Consider the following 17,627-nt stretch of genomic DNA (forward strand, 5'->3'; position numbering starts at 1 on the left):
AGGGAAAGAACTAGAGGCTGTGAGGCGGTCACAATCTGTGAATTGTGAAATGTGAAACCCCCCAACCCACGCATGACCCTGCATCTTTAGTAGAGACAGCTTAATTCTTGGATTTCCAGGTAAAGAAGCATTTATGTGTAATTTGGTGACAGAACTGTGGCATCTGTCATTCATCTGAGTAAATCAGAGGCAGAATAGTCTCTACATTGATGAGTTGTCTCCAAATAAATGTATCAGAGCCAAAGGCCTTTGGGAATTATCAGTACCTATGTCAAGGGCTTTAGAATTCAACAGTCCAGGGAGTTGGGAGTTCAGGATTTCCAAGGGGCAGAGAAGGTACCAGCTGACCTCCTGGGTTTTACGCTAGTCAGTACAAGGGGAAAACAAATTGTGTATCTGGGTGTTAAGTCCTTCTAAACAGAACTGTTCCAAGATGAGGGGAACTGCCTTGGAAAGTAGTAGGCTCCCCATCACAGCAGAGTGTTCAGGCACTGGTGACTGTGGCCAGAGTATTTGGAAGGGGATTCAAACTTTAAAGTGAATGAGATTCAGATACTGTGTTAACTGGAGACGTTAACACAGTAAGGCAAGAAAAGAAACGAAAGGTATTACGGATTGGAAAGGAAGAGACAAAAATCAGTTTTTTTCACAGAGGAGATTATCGTCCCAGAGAAATCCAAAGACTCATCAGATAAATTATTAGAATTGATGTTATTTTGACAGGGTTGATAGATACAAAAACAGCATAAAAAATGAATGCATTTCTGTTCATAAGCCACAATCAGAAAATCTAATAATTTTTAAAAGATACCATTTACAATAGCATCCAAAATGTGAAGTACCTAGGAATAAATTTAGTAAAATATTTACAAAATCTTTGGAGAAAATTATAAAAATGTTTGAAGACATTAAAGAAAAAAACCTAAATTAGTGAAAGAAATAAGATCAATGGATTAGAAGACTCAGTATTGTAAAGTTGTCAATTCTCCCCAAACTGATATATAGATTCAATGCAATTCCAATAAAAATCCCAACAGGTTTTTTGTGGAACTTGACAAGCTGATTCTAAAATTAATATGGAGGAGAAAAGATTCAAGAATAGCCAAGACATTCCTGAAGAAGAAGAACAAGGTGAGGAGACCCGCCTTACCAGTATAAAGAGTCATTATAAAGTTTAGTAATTAAGACAGTTTTGTATTGGCACTGGAATAGATTGACCAGCGGAATAAAATAGAGAACCCAGAAGCAGATTCATATGCAAAGGGAAACCTATTTGCGACAAATGCTGTTGTAGTTTTGCTGGGGTAGAGGATGGTCTTTACAATAAATAGATCTCAGACAATTGGGTAACCCCATGGGAATAAATGAAATTGAATTCCTGTCTCATACCAAAAATCAGTCCCAGTTGTGTGTGTTAACACTGAAATTTAAAGGAAAAAATGTAGAGACAATAATGTAGGAAAATATACTATGATCTCACATAAGAAGGTGTTCTTAAGACTTAAAATGTTTATAAAGGGAAAGATTGATCAACTTGACTACATTAAAATGCAAAACTTCTGTTCATAAATAAATACTATAAAGAAAATGAAAGGGCAGGCCACAAACTTGGTAAAAAATACTTGTAACACTTATAACTGATAAAGAATGAGTTTCCAGAACACATAAAGAACTACAAAGTAGTAAGAAGATAAATAATCCAGTAGAAAGATGGGGAAACACTCAACTAGGTTCTTCACAGAAGAGGAAACCCTGTTGACCAGTAAACTGTGAAATGATGGTGAACCTCATTAATAATCAGAGAAATATAAATTAAACCTACATTTGATACATTTAAAGTCTGACCGTAGCAAATGTTGACAAGGATACGGAATAACTGGAAATACTTTACATTGCTGGTGGGAGTGTAAATTGGTACAGCTACTATGAAAAACAATTTGGCCTCATCTGGTAAGGTTAAAGATAGTCATACCTGAAACTCTTGCAAATGTGCATGAGGAAACACATACAGTTAGTGCTCAAAGCAGGACGGTTAACTGTAAACAACCCAAATATTCACCAGTAGTAGAATGGATAAATAAATGTTGGTATGGTCTAAAAATGGAGGACTGCAAAGTAGTTAAAATGAATGAACTTTGGCTACATGGAACAACCTGAGTGGAATCTTCAGAACGTAATGTTGGGCAAAAAAAGCAAGTCACCATTTATCATTGCGTTTTTATCAAATAATAGACTGAACAATAAAAAAATATATTTTTAAGGACACAGATTATATGGATACAAATAAAGTAAGGGGATAATAAATACAAAATTCCAAGTTTACTTGTGAGAGGAGAAGGAAGAGGACATGATGAGGAAGGGCCCAAAGAGAACTTATAAGTTAAATTGGGTGGTGGATATACTTTTTAAAAAAATAATTGTAAAAATTGGGAAAAAAATTATTTTAACTGACATTTTTTAAAAAATGACAGCCTTGCTTCCAGTAAAGGCCTAAGCAAGGGATGAAGTGGTCTTTGATGCCACCTACTGTTTGTGGAGAATTTAACATCTTAGAGCCTTCTGGTTCAGCTGCTTCTGCCCAGCTCTCCAGGCTGGGTTTTTCAGAGTAGAAGCTAAAAGTAGGATTCCCCTTGTTTTCATCCTTGACCTAAGCTCTTTAATCTGATATTTTGCATCTAGTACAGTGTTCTCTAAAGCAAATCTTTTATTTTCTCTTGTCAAACAGTGACTCCTGTTTCTTCCTAACTTTCCTTTTAGGAGCCTCAGCCTACCTGGAGACCTAATTTTTCTTCATCATGACTGGGAGAGCTAGGGGTGCTGACAGGACTTTGAGATGTGGTCATTGTCATTACTGACCCTGAGGACTATTTTCAAGAATCTTGTTGTCACTACATCTGTTCTACATCATTTTAGACAAGGGATGTACAGGAAAAGTAATGCCTCAGGGTTTGTCTTGAGGGCTTTTAAAAACTTGTGTCTCATCCTGCCCTGCATCAAGGTGGAAATCTAGCCTGTCTGGGTGAAGAGAAGGCAAACTGTGGGTGAACTTGGAAATTCCAATCTTCCGGTCCAGGAAACTCCTTTTTCCCCTTTATGTATTGACAGCAGTGGGTCTAAAGAAATTGGCTTTCTCAGTAAAATAACAGGCAGAACCTCCAGGGTTTTAACTCTGAAAAGAAAATCTCTTGAATAAGTGAAGGTAGATGGACTATGAGACCTTGACTCCGGTTATCTTGGGGTCTTTCACTTTAATTTCTCCTACCACTATCTTGCTGGTTCCTAGGAAGTATATTTGCTCCTTCTTAAAACTCTTGTTTCTTTCTGGCAAAATTGGTTCCTTTTAGGCTGGCATTTCCTTTACTTAATCTTTTTTATTATTTTTATCCAAGCTAGAAACCTGAGAGTCATCCTTCATTCCTGTCTCTTTCTCTCCCCAACTTTTGTTCATTCCATCTCTAAATCTAGTCATTCTGACTTCATAATATATCTCAAAGGCATCTATTTCCTTGTACCATCATCTTTCCACATTCTGTACTTGCCTTCCTCCCAGCCCATTTTCCATGTAGCAGCCAGAGTGATTCTTTAACAGGTAAAGTGGATTGCAGTTTATAAAAACCTTGAATGGTTTCCTCGTGCACTTAAAGTAAAATTCAGACTTCCTATTCAAGGACCTATGTAGTAATATGTGATCAACCTTGTCAAAAAACTCATCTCCTCACACTTTGTCTTGCCATCTCCACCAGCAACATTTTATACATAACACCCTCACTGACACTTTATTTCCTCACACAAACCAAACCTTCTCCTGCCTCTAGGTCATCATACATGCTGTTCTTTGCCTGGAATACTCTTTTCCATATTCATCCTTCCTCATAGAGACCTACCCTTAATCTGTATTGGGGTATTCCTTGGGTTTTCTGATACTTTCTCTAATAACCTGTTCTCTCATTGCATTTATCATGGTATGTAATTTTATATTTACTTGTTTTATTTATTTAATATCTGTCTTTCACCCACAAGTTTGCATTGTTCATGAGAGCAAGAACTGTGTATATGATTTGATTCACCACTGTTTGCTCTTTACCTAACTCGGTACCTAATAGGTACACATTATATGTTTGTTGAAAGAATGAATGAAAAGTAATACATGAACCATAATTTACTTAACTGTTCTCCTACTGCTGAATACTAAGGTTGTTTTCAGTTTGGGGTCATTCTCAATAATGATGAAGTAAATAATTTGAACATAGAGATTTTTATTTATTTAGGCTAGAATCCAGATTTGCTAGGTCAAAGGGTATGAATATTTTTAAAGCTTTAAGACATATTTCCAAATCACTTATCAGGAAGGTTGTCTAGGTTGTAATTTTAAACTATTTCTCTTTTTGCTTTCTTAGTTTTGAATATACAGAACACAGAAGAAAACAGTTCAAATAATAAAGTTTACCTTCCTACTCCTATAAAATGAATTTATTGAATGCTTATTCTATGCCAAACATGAGATTATCTTATTTACTCCTTATGTAGCAGATATTATTGTCCCAATTTTATGGGAAACTTTGGCCAATTTGCTCACGTTCATACAATCCAGACTATCTCATGTCAAACCATTTATACTTACCCACATACCTCCCAGTGCTAGCTGATGTACATTTGCTCCAAAACTGCTGCAGATTCAGTGTTACCTTATCCAAGTCCTCTGCTTCCTAACTGCTGCATCCATGTGAATGCCCTCTCACCCACTCACCTGTCCTTGCTTCCTTACCACATGATGCTAGAGGCTGGGCTGCCATACCCCCTTGTCAGGCTCCTAACTCAACTGACCATCCAGACCCCTCCTGTGTGGTTTACTCTGAGATACATCTCCAGCTTTGCATGGTGGTCAGCATGGGGATAAATGGCCCATCCTTTCAGTTATGTCCCCAGTCCTATATACTGGGGTGGTCCATTTTGACCCAGCATTGTAACATGCTCCTAACCACATAGTAATCATATAAAGAGCATGCTGTGCTTATAGTAACAGGAAGGGCATTCTGCCCTCTGGGCATTCAAACTCAGAGGAGCTTAGAAGCTATTTAGAAGAGAGGTGCACTCTCTGTATTAGGTGCAAGTATTCACCTGGGCACATCTTTTCCCCCCCAAGAAAAGGTAGAACTTGCTGCCAGGTCAGAGTATGGTGCAGCAGTTTACGTGTTTGGTGTTCATCCCTTTTAATAACTTCTGTAATTTCTCTTAACCTTTCAGGCTCTCCCTGCTTGTCCTATCCAGGCCACCTGTGAAGCTGCCTCCAAGGAGGAGAACAAGGAAAAAAATCGATACGTAAACATCTTGCCTTGTGAGTGTTTGTAGGGTTTCTTGGGATGTAACCTGAAACTGCATCTGTAGCCAGATTTTCTGAGGATGGAAAGAATCTTGTGATTGATCATAGGAAGGCTGGTAATAAAAATAGAGTCAAGCCTTTGGACTGAAAGAGCCTTTATGGCTCCCCAGGCAACCCCAGGTGCTCATAAAGTCAGTAGGGGTGCTTGACCAGGCTTTTTGTGGCAGACCTAAAGTTTCTAGGAAGTTAAGGAGAGCAGTTTCACTAAGACCAGACAGCAAGTGCATGGTTGTTGTGGGGGTTTTTTATTGCTCATTGCAAAGAAATTACAATTCAGAGTTCTCTTCGTAACTCCTTCCCAGAGTTAGCCATTGCTAATCAGTTTATCTATAACTTAACAGACATTTTTCTAGGCTAGTGGTCTCCAGAATGGAATATGCATAATCTAGTGGGATGTGAGAGCAAAATGTTTGAACTTTGCTTTTTTTGTTGTTTTTTTTTTTTTGCGGTACGCGGGCCTGTCACTGTTGTGGCCTCTCCCGTTGCGGAGCACAGGTTCCGGACACACAGGCCCAGCGGCCATGGCCCACGGGCCCAGCCGCTCCGCGGCATGTGGGATCTTCCTGGACCGGGGCACGAACCCGTGTCCGCTGCATTGGCAGGCAGACTCTCAACCACTGCGCCACCAGGGAAGCCCTGCTTTATCTTTTATAATTGCTTTTTTAAAAAACTCATCCTTTAAATAATTCCTAGTGTAATTTTGGGTGCATAATATATTAAAGACCACTGTACTAGACATTTACAGATACTTATGTCTTATTTGTGTATAAATGCATGTATATATATTATATATTTTTAGTATAACTGGTATGCTGTATACATTGCTCTGACTTTTTTCTTTTTTTCCCAATATATATTGGAAAATAAGTCAGATGGAGAAAGATAAATACCATATGATTTCACTCATGTGGAATCTAAAAAAACAAAACAAACCAACAAAACAAAACAAACTCATAGATACAGAGAACAGATTATTGGTTACCAGAGGGGAAGGGGGTTGGAGGTGGGTGAAATGGATTGGTGGGGGAGTGCTACTGTATGGTGATGGATGGTAGCTAGACTTGTGGTGGTGATCGCTATAGTTATTACAGATGTTGAACTATAATGCTATATACCTGAAATGACTATAATATAGAGAAATGTATTGGTGTATTGGTATATATATATATACACCAATATATGTACTGGTAATTGTCAAGAAACAGAAGTGTTCACTTTCCTTTTTATCATCTGCTTACTATTGCATATTATGGATATATCTTAATTTATTTAACTTAGTCCCCTAATGATGGTTGAGATGTGTCCAAATTTTTGCTGTTATAAATAGTGCTGCAGTGACAACTTTATACTTGTGTGTCTCTCTACATATAGTCATAGATGTCACAACTGGCCTGGTTGCATTGGGACCAGTGAAATATAAAACTGAATTTAATTGAAAAAAAATTTTTTTTTCTAGATGACCATTCTAGAGTCCATCTGACACCAGTTGAAGGAGTTCCAGATTCTGATTACATCAATGCTTCATTCATCAATGTAAGGAACTTGAGCTTTTCTCATTATTTCCTTGATTCCTTCTCAGCTGCATGTTAGAAGGAGTATTTGTTATTTCAGTTTTTCCCGGAGGAGTCTGATTTTTTTAAAAGACTGAAAAAATTTTTTTAAAGATCAGACAGTTTAAAATGTATTCTTATGTTTACCTGTCATCATTCCCAAAATTTTCCCATGCAGAAATGTGAACCTAAATGTATACTTTTCTGTAAGAGTCAGTGAATTCTTTATTGAGCTTATTCAGATAACTAAGAACAAAAGCACACCTTGTCCTCCAAACAGGACTAGAATATCTGACTCCAGGTAAGTCTGGTTAGTCATGTCTACTATGAATTGAGAGAAGAGCTGAAACTGAAAGGAGGTTTTTAGGGGTGATTTAGAGAATGTTTATAGAGATGGTGTTCGAGACTTGAGTATGTTTTATAGGCTGACGGGAGGGAACCAGTAAAGAGAGAGTTTGAAAGGAAGAGAGAGAGCAAGCAAGAGAGCTAGAGAGAGCAAGCCTGACTACTGAAGCATGAAGAGAATACTGATGGAATTTGTACACCCATGATCATAGCAGCATTAATCACAATAGCCAAAAGGTGGTAGCAACCCAGGTTCCGTCAATGGAAGAATGAATAGGTAAAATGTGGCATATACATGCAATGGAATATTATTTAGCCTTAAAAGGGGAAGAAATTCTGACACATGCTACAATATGGATGAATTTTGAAGACATTATGGTAAGTGAAATAAGCCAGTCACAAAACAATAAATATTGTATAATTCCACCTATATGAGGTACCTAGAGTAGTCAAATTCATTAAAACAGAAGGTAGAACGGTGGTTGCCAGGGGCTAGAGGGAGGGAGGATAAGGGAATTATCATTTAATGGGTACAGAGTTTCATCTGAGGAAGATGCAGAAGTTTTGGAGATGGATGGTGGTGATGGTTGCCCAACAATGTGAATAAACTTAATGCCACAGTACACTGTACACTTAAAAATGGCTGAAATGATCAGTTTTATGTTATGTATATTTTACCCCAATTTTTTTTTGTTTTTTTTTTTTTGGCTGCATCGGATCTTAGTTGCGGCATGTGGGAATCTTCGTTGTGGTGTGAGGGCTTCTCTCTAGTTGTGGCACACAGGCTTCTCTCTAGTTGTGGCGCGCAGGCTTCTCTCTAGTTGTGGCGCGCAGGCTCCAGAGCACATGGGCTCTGTAGTTTGCAGCACGCAGGCTCTCTGGTTGAGGTGTGCGGGCTTAGTTGGCCCACAGCATGTGGGATCTTAGTTCCCCAACCAGGGATCAAACCCACGTCCCCTGCATTGGAAGGTGGATTCTTAACCACTGGACCGCCAGGGAAGTCCCTTACCACAATTTTTTTTAAAAGAATACTGATGGAGAGATTCGCGTTGAACATAAGAAAGGATGTTTTTTCCTCTGAGACTGATGGTAAAGGAATATAGAATAGATAGAGGTGGTTTGTAGGTGTGAATAAATCAAGCTGAGGGAACTCGTCTGTTTTTTCTAAGAAGTAAAGTCAAGGTTATCTGCTGAAAAGGGAGGATGGGACTGTGACATGAGAGTACTGAAGTCAGTAAGAAAGAATACTGAAAAGGGCATGAAAAAAGCATGTTTAGCTGCACCGAGGAGCTACTTAAGATGGAAATCTTTGATATATAGGGGCCTCAGTTGTGTGATTTTCTCCAGTTGTACCCTAGGATTGGTGATATGCAGAAAACGTGTGGTACTCAGACAAAGGGGCTAGGGAAGTCCGTTGTTGCTTCAAGTAGTCAGCCGAGGGCTTCAGGTTCAGTAGAGAAAGGAAGGGATCAAGGACTAGGTCTCAAGAAATTGAAAGAGCAGTCTTGGGATAGGAAAAGGAGAAAGATGGAAGAACAAGAGGCTGTGGCTAAAAAATAGGCTATCAGATGGACTTCAGAAATGGAGTAGTGCAGGCACCCTCACGAGTATGGATTTGCTGAAATTCTTGTATATGTTTCTTAGTGATGGTCATATGTTTATACTTAGAAGGAAAGGAACCCTGGTAGAAATGATTGATGTAGTAGATAAGGAAAATGGAAAAAGGCTAGTAACCAGCTAAGAGTCCCAGGATTTAGATCAAAGATTATGATGGGTTGGGAGGAACAGGTTGAGTTTAACATTATATGGAAGAGTATAGCAATATCAGAATGTTTCCATCTGCAGGTAACAGAATACTCAGCTGGAAGTGGTCTACACAGGAACATTTACTTCTCATGTAATCCGAAGACAGGTGTATAGCAGTTCTGGGGTGGGCTGAGTCTGTGACTCAGTGACATCCTTAAGAAACCAGGTGTTTCCATCTTTCTACTCATATCTTCAGCCTATTGGCATTGTCTCTTGCTCAGAAGATGGCTACAGCAGTTCCAAACATTTCTTATAAACACAACAAACAACATAGAGGAGGAAGAGGTGGTGGAGAATTTCTGCATATGCTTTTCTTTTTTTTTTTTTTTTTTTGTGGTACGCGGGCCTCTCACTGCTGTGGCCTCTCCCATTGCGGAGCACAGGCTCCGGACGCGCAGGCTCAGCAGCCATGGCTCACGGGCCCAGCCGCTCTGTGGCATCTGGGATCTTCCTGGACCGGGGCACAAACCCGCATCCCCTGCATCGGCAGGTGGACTCTCAACCACTGTGCCACCAGGGAAGCCCTATGCTTTTCTTTTTATTAGGGGCATGACCTTTCTCAGAAGCCTCTCCGGTACAGTGCCCTTCAGAGCCTGCAGGCCAGAATTGGATCACATGCTTACACCCTCTCTCCAGTCACTGGCTAGGGCACTGAGAATTATCATGATTTACCCTTCTGGGGCTGAGGAATGATCACCTTCCAAGCCAATGAAAGGTAAATGTCTGAACAAAAGCGTGGTTTTGGTGGCAAGAAAGAAAGGGAAGGAATAGCTTTTCAGTTAGTAACCAGCAGTGTCTGTCACCATAACCAGTTTGGCTCCTTCCCACATTGAAGGTGAAGACAGACAAAAGTAAATTGGATGTTAATGCTGGTAAGCAAGTAAGATGGGTCTATTCATGGTCATCGTAAGCAAGGCACTAGAAGGAAACAAGCCTTCTCCTTTGGCCATGTTTAGTTGGAGCTCACAATAGGGCATCCTATAAAGGCTTGATAGTTATTGGAGGTTATTAATTGGTAATATGAAAGTTTAGATGAAGAGGGTTAAATTGGAGGTACTTATGAACTCAGTGAAAATAGAAAAGCAGGAAAAAGCTTATGGTTAACCATTAGTAAGAGTCAGGGATTAAAGAAGATTTAGGTTTATTAAATTCAGTCAACATTTTTTGATCACCTGCTGTGTGGTAAGCACTGGGGGTAGGCTCCAAGGTTACAGAGATAAGATATGGTCCCTAGTGTAATCTACCTACAGGTAGATCATAACCTTTAGTGTGCAACATGTGTGAAGAAGGTATTCCCAGATTCTTTGGGACTTAGAGAAAGAAACATTCAGCCAACCTGATGAGCCAGTAGAGCTGAATATTGAAGGGTAGGTCTGAATTCAAGAGAAGAAAGATGGGCAGAAACTTCAAAGCAAAAAGAGAAGTATGAGCAAAGTCAGAGACTGAAACAGTAGTCTTAGTTATAAGATACAAGATGGGAAGACATGGAAGATGAGGCTTGGGGGATTGGTAGGAATTCGATCTTAGAAGGCATTGAATGTCAAGTGTGTCTGTTGGGGTTCTTGGTTGAAGATGACAAGAGTCCACTTTCTGTCTATTTTCAACAGGAAGGGGTTTATTATAAGATAGTGGTTGGCTTACAGAATCTGTGGGAGAGTCACCAGGAACAGAGCAGCCGTAGATGTACCCAACTACCCTGTATGACTCTCGTAGTGAAACCCCTGCAGAGGTGCTACAGAAGAACTCAATGCTTCCACTGCCATGCTTTTGCCCAAAGACCAGATCTTCCTAGCACAGTCACCATCTCACATTACTCACTTCTATCCCAAGTATTATGTGGGACTGCTAGGAAGAAACTGGGCTCTTAGGCAGAACTGAGCTGCAAGAGAGTCTAGGGAATTTAGCTTTTAGTTTTTCAGCCTCTAGAAAGAAAGTCAAGCTAGAAGTGGGTGGGACTGGATGCTGATTGAGTCACCTTATGGTATCTACAAATTTTCAGTACAGCTTAGAGGTTTTGTTTTTGTTTTTTATTTATTTTTGGCTGCATTGGGTCTTCGTTGCTGCGCGTGGACTTTCTCTAGTTGTGGCAAGCAGGGGCTGCTCTTTGTTGTGATGCGTGGGCTTCTCATTGCGGTGGCTTCTCTTGTTGCGGAGCACGGGCTCTAGGCGCGCAGGCTTCAGCAGTTGTGGCACACAGGCTCAGCCGCTGTGGCTTGTGGGCTCTAGAGCACAGGCTCAGTAGTTGTGGCACACAGGTTTAGTTGCTCTGCAGCATGTGGAATCTTCCCAGACCAGGGCTTGAACCCGTGTCCCCTGCATTGGCAGGCAGATTCTTAACCACTGCGCCACCAGGGAAGTCCCCAGCTAAGAGTTTTGATTTCTAGGCAATGGGATAACATTGAAAGGTGTTAAAGACAAGGAGCGATATAGCCACATTCGTATATTGATCACTCAGGTTACCGTGTGCAACATGGATTTAGGAAGGGCCGATTGAGGGCTGTTACAGTAGCATGCTACAAATGGTGAGGGTAGAAGGGTTGGAGAAGAAGCATCAAAGTAAAAACCACTTTGGAGGTAGAATTTAGCAGGATATGGTGATTGACTAATATATGAGAGAGTATAGGGTGATACTCTGTAGAGTGTATTTAGGGTGGAGTTTCCTTCTTTCTCCATTTCTGGGCTGGAGGAAACACCCGAACGTGTGGAAACCCAGTGCTGGGCAGCCAGGGCCATATCCACAGGCCCCTAACATCGGGTACCCTGGAGGTTGCAATCCTGCTCATCCACCACCTGCCAACTCGACCTTTCCTCCAGACCCCTTTCCCACTCCCCCAGGAGCACCCCAGGGGAATCCAGCTTTTCCCCCTGGTGGGCCTTGTCATCCTGTGCCACAACTAGGGTATCCAGGATGCCAACCCTCAGGTCCCTACCCCCCTCCATACCCACCACCTGATCCTGGCGTTGGCTCCTGGCATGGTAGCACCAGGAATGGTAATGGACAAGAAGATGCAGAAGAAAATGGAGAACGCTCATAAAAAGAAGCAGAAACACCACAAGCATGGCAAGCATTCCTCCTCTTCCAGCACTGACCCTGACTGCATACAGGGCCTGGACCCTTTCCTCAAGTCTCTCCAGTTCTTCTCTCCCATCAAGCTTTAGATGCCATCTTGTACTGGGGAAAATGAGCCCTTGTGTCCCTCCCCACCTCACGTCCGCAATCTGAGCCTCACTCTGCTATTCAGCCCTAACTGGCGAGGGAAAATGGGAAAATGATTGCCATGGGCTAGCAAAGGCCATCTTCACAGTGCTTTGATAGAACTTTTAGCTGATGAGTTTTGCAAGAGATCTATTTTTTGAAGATGGTGAGATTTGAGCTAAATGCTAAAGACATGTGATTTTTTTATACACATTGTGTAAATGTGTAAAATGTGATTTTTTACATTCTTTTGTAATACTTATGCTTGGGGAGATGCTGTGGAAATTTAATTATGGGGGATAAAAACAACCTATACCTTTCTTGTTTAAAAAAAAAAAAAGAGTATAGGGTGATCCACGTGGATGTATCCAGCATAGTTGGGCATCATTAATCTGAGCTCAGGGGAGAGATTCCAAAGCCATGGCCTTTGAAGTCATTAGAGAGAGAAGAGTGGGCCCTTGAGCCCACAAACCTCTGCCAAGGCACACTGGGCAAGAGGTGCTCATTAGTGAGACAGAAGGAGACCAGGAGAGAAGAGCATCTCAGAGGGCAAAGAGTAAAGCATGGAGAAGTGTTAGGTGGTCAGTGGGGTTGAGTGCAGATGAGAGATCCAGTGGGAGAGAGGGAGCAGATGTCCTTAGGACTTGGAGTATAGGGGCAGGCAATAACCTTTGCTGAAACAAATTGTGGCCATTTTTTGTGAGCTGCCAGTTACACTTACGAAACCCTTTTTTCCTCCCAACATGATTGAGGTACAGTTTATATAACAGAAATTCAAACATTTAAAATGTAGAATTCAGTGATTTTTAGTAAGTTTACCAAGTTATGCTGTCATCACTATAATTGTTTTAGAACTTTGTTAGTGGCTTTATTGATGCAATTCACATACCATAATTTTCACCCACTTAAAATTTACAATTCAGTGGTTTTCAGTATATTCACAGATACGTGCAACTATGACCAATTTTAGAACATTTTCATCACCTCAGAAGAGAAACGCTATACCTTTTAGCTAATTGCCTCTTAGTTTTAGAACTTTTTACTCACCCCAGAAAGAACCTTCTTGGCCATATACAGTTACTCCCCATTCCCACCCCCTGGCAATCATTTACCAAGCCCTTTTTGCACACAGAACCAAGATCACACATGTATCTTGAAGAGAGGTGGTGTCAGGCACCACGGAGTGGTGGCAGTAGGCAGGGGGGATGGGTTCTGTGGTTTGGAGAATACAAAGGTCTGAAAGTGAACCTGACATTGGTAACAGGAGAAGATGAAATAAACAGTACAGGTGGCAACTGGACTTCCCTCCTGGAGTCTTAGGAGGACCAGCTTCCTCTCTCACCTTGCGGTGTCTAAGGGTATAGAGGGTCTTTAGAAGTGTTTTGTTTTTGTTTTTAAACTGGTAGGAATGTAGGTGCCACCTAGAGCCAACTTGGCATTTGACTTGCAGAATCCAAAGATGTCTCAGGAACCAGGGAGCCACATTTCATCTTGCCCTTGAACATAACACAAGGAAGATCAGTAGTTTTGCCTCATTCTAGTTATTCCTTATTGGTTGAGGAATGTCAGCATATCACTATGTAGGCATGTTTTCATGGGGGATATATAACACACTCCTGGTAAAGATGGAGTGGGAAGCACTTTGGGGCTGGGCCTTCCTACAGTGCTTTTAAGCTATTCATGACCCACATGCTCCAGTGAGAACTTGGCAGCAGCTTCTCCTGAAGCAAGGATATTATACGGCTTAACATATTCTAAGAGCTTCTCAGTTTTAATTACAAGTTTAGTGCTATAAGCAGAATGCAGCATCCTTAATTAAGGCTTTATCAGTTTCCATCTTCTAATGGTTAAAAACTTTTGGAGAATTCCTCTTAATAAAAATTTTAACAAGCTTCTTATTGTTAACTCTAAACATGTCCATATTGAGGCCTAAAGCTTTCTCCAGTGCTGGGAAGCAACCCTGCCCTGCCCTTGTTTGAACTGGAATAGGAAGGGGCTTCTCAGACTCGGCCCTCTCCTTTATTCTGCCACTGCCTTGCAGACTAGTATTTCACATCATCACCTTGGTATGGTATCCCATCCATGAAGTTGCCTCCCTCATTGCCCATCTTAGTGCTGTCTGAGAGAGGCAGAAGGTGATTTACAATCCTTAAATCAAATGATTTTTCACTTACCTGGGACGTCTCAGGTGAACACTATATTTAAACAATGAGGTTGAAAAGATGTATGACTAAACAGTAAAGAGAGTTACTGCCAGTGTCAGCTTTTCAGAGGCTCCTTATCTATTAAGTGACGTCCCCAGGCTCCTTGGCTTCTTTGTCTCCCACTTCCTGTAATGGAGAACCCTCTTGTCAAACACTGGGAGCTGTTACACCATACCCATGGGCTATTCCCCGAAAACTTTTGCACCTGGGTACAGCATCAGCAAGAAAATAACCCATTTTCCTTCCTCGTGTGGGCCCAGCCTCACGTTTCTGACTTGGAGGGTTCCTACCCATTAACACCCAGACCCAGATTGTCAGCAACTAAGAGAGCATCAGAACAGGGTCTAGCCTAGGAGTTGTTATTTGGATGTTCTTATACTAATGTTTGTTAATAATTCACTTTAAGAAGACTGCCTAGACCATGTAATCTTTGCTTCCTGCTATCCAAAGCTAATCCCATTAAAATTTCTAGAATGGAAATCCTTGTTAATTGCCTGGACCTTTTCACAAGGAAGGCTTTGTAAACTGGTTGGGAGTCTGGAGAATTTCATTCCTATCCATTTTTGGGTTTTCACTTTCTGTTTCTCCTCTACTCTCCCACCCCACCCCCAGGGCTACCAAGAAAAGAACAAATTCATTGCTGCACAAGGTAAAGTAAGATAATTTTTTACTCTTAGGCTTAACCATGAATGGATTTGGGATTTTTCTTCCAAATGCTAATAGATTACTCAGAATATATTAGCTTTTCTGTAATTATTACCACCTGAAAAAAATATAATCTACCTTGCAGGTTTATAACTAAGGGCCTTCATCTTGATGACTTAGTGTTCAGGGATCCTTTGAAAGAAATTCTTTTATATATGTGCATAAAAAATACTGGAGAAGGCTATACACACACATACAACACAGTCTAATGAGGTTCTCTGTCTTGGGGTCATTTGGGAAACTTAAGTTCAAACCAGGCTGCTCAGAATTTGAATTTGGATTTAGTCTCCAAAGGGGATTGGCCACCTCACTGGTCCAGGCTGACTCATCTCCTCCTCCCACTCATGGGCCTGAGCTCCACTATTATTCACAGATAAGTGGTCTGAGAACCCTCAGAGCAGGGACCCAATGCCATGGTCCTATACATGCTCTGCACACGTTTCCATAGCCTGAAGTTCTAACAAGTGTCCTCACCTTCGGGATCCTAGCAAAAAAAAAATCTTGATGTTTGCAGCACTAAAAAGTAATTGGTGTTATTATGGTCCATCAAAGCCCATTTATTTAATCACTCAACAAATACTTATTGACCATTTATTAATATTATGTGCCAGGCACTGGCCTAGGTGATGGGGATATGTAGGGGAATAAAACAGAATATGGTCTCTGCCTTTTTGGAGCCTTTAGTTGATAGAGGATAATTTATAGCAAAATAAACAGGAACTTTGGTAAGTGGCTATCGTGTTCAATACGGTAGCCACTGACCACATGTGGCTATTTAAAATAAAATTTGGGGGAGCTCCCTGGTGGTCCAGTGGTTAGGACTCTGTGCTTTCACTGCTGAGGGCACGGGCTCAATCCCTGGGTGTGGAACTAAGATCCCGCAAGCCATGTGGCGAGGCCAAAAAATAATAAAATAAAATAAAATTTTAAATCCAGTTCTTCAGTCACATTTTTTTTTTTTTTGGTACGCGGGCCTCTCACTGTTGTGGCCTCTCCCGTTGCGGAGCACAGGCTCCGGACGCGCAGGCTCAGTGGCCATTGGCTCACGGGCCCAGCCGCTCTGCGGCATGTGGGATCTTCCCGGACTGGGGCACAGACCCGTGTCCCCTGCATCCGCAGGCGGACTCTCAACCACTGCACCACCAGGGAAGCCCGCACACTAGTCACATTTTAAGGCTCAATAGCTACATGTGGCTAGAGGCTACCATATTAGTGCAGATATGAAACATTTCCATCATCACAGAAAGTTCTGTTGGACAGTACTGTGATCGTGATAAAATAGGGATAGAGGTAAAATGAGGCAGAGGTGGTCAGAGGTCTTAGATCTTCCTTGCCCTTGCAGTCTCCCACCAGGACCTGGCCCTTGCCTAACTGGACCCCACTTTCCCTCCCTCTGTAGCCATCTGTCAGTTCAGGTCCACCCTCCAAGGCCCACCTCAGCTACCACCTACTCAGTGATGATTTTGGCACCAACAAGCACACATAACCTCATCCTCTCTTTGTTTGTCATGGGACCTTGTTGATGCTAAAATAGTTCTTAGATTAAGTTCACCTTTGATTTCCCTGTTAGCCTTTTCTCAGACTCCCTCCCTCTTGAACTTCTCCACAGTACTTCACACTCCTTGAAACACTCCTGTTATTTCCTGCCATTCAGTTCTCTTGATTTTTCTCACTTTTCTAAATGTTGTTTCTCTAGCTCTTATTCTTCTTTCTGCCCCTTAAGTATAGTTTCTCTTCAATACTGTGGATGACTGCTTCCCTTGAAACTCTATTCTTGTCTTTCCTGGCACATTTCTGTCCATTCTTCTGCCTCCTGGGCTTTTTCTTCTGTCTGAACTTGAATAATGCTTGAAGATCCCCAGTGTTCTGTGTTTGACCCCTTCTTTACTCCTCCCCCTCTGTATCCTCTTTGAGAGACCTCATCTAATACCCACCTCTGTTTGACTGGTTGCTGCCTCTCTTGAGCTCCAGAGCCACATTTTTTTGTACTCTTCTGCTTGAATACCCCCACAGACTCTAGATTCAACATCAGAAACTGAAACGTGACTCTTCCTCAGCCCCAAAGCTGCTTTTTCTCCTCTGTTCTTAAGAGACTGGAATGTAATCTATATTCATGGTGACTGGAATTTAATCTACCTAATCAACCAAACCAGATTTGGGATCATCCAGATCTCCTACCTGTCCCTTGCTTTACATATGACTAGTCCTCTTGTTTCTCTCTCCAAAATCTGCCTTCTCTGACACACTTCCTTACTCTCATCTCTTCTTCCAGCTCTGTTGCAGCAGCCTACTGACTGATCCCTCTGGGCCCTAGCTTTGCTCCTTGGATTCCTTCCACCAGAATGGCCTTTCTTTTTTTTTTTTTTTTTTTTTTTTTTTCAGTGATTTTTTTTTTTTTTTTTTTTTTTTTTTTTTTTTTTTTTTATTTTTTTTTTTTAAAA

The 17,627-nt window shown here is 41.3% G+C and overlaps 1 protein-coding gene across 2 annotated transcripts in view; it reads left to right on the top strand.

Moving 5' to 3' along the window:
* Window positions 1–17,627, top strand: part of PTPRA (protein tyrosine phosphatase receptor type A) — a 70,916-nt gene that overhangs the window by 31,663 nt on the left and 21,626 nt on the right. For both annotated transcript variants that reach the window (XM_007465395.1, XM_007465396.1), the window contains 3 exons: window positions 5,245–5,335; window positions 6,837–6,913; window positions 15,094–15,130. In XM_007465395.1, the coding sequence (XP_007465457.1) occupies window positions 5,245–5,335; window positions 6,837–6,913; window positions 15,094–15,130 (205 nt within the window). The remainder of the gene's footprint in view (window positions 1–5,244; window positions 5,336–6,836; window positions 6,914–15,093; window positions 15,131–17,627) is intronic.

Source organism: Lipotes vexillifer, unplaced genomic scaffold, assembly GCF_000442215.2.
Source record: "Lipotes vexillifer unplaced genomic scaffold, Lipotes_vexillifer_v1.1 scaffold875, whole genome shotgun sequence".
In the NCBI taxonomy this organism is placed as follows: Eukaryota; Metazoa; Chordata; class Mammalia; order Artiodactyla; family Lipotidae; genus Lipotes; species Lipotes vexillifer.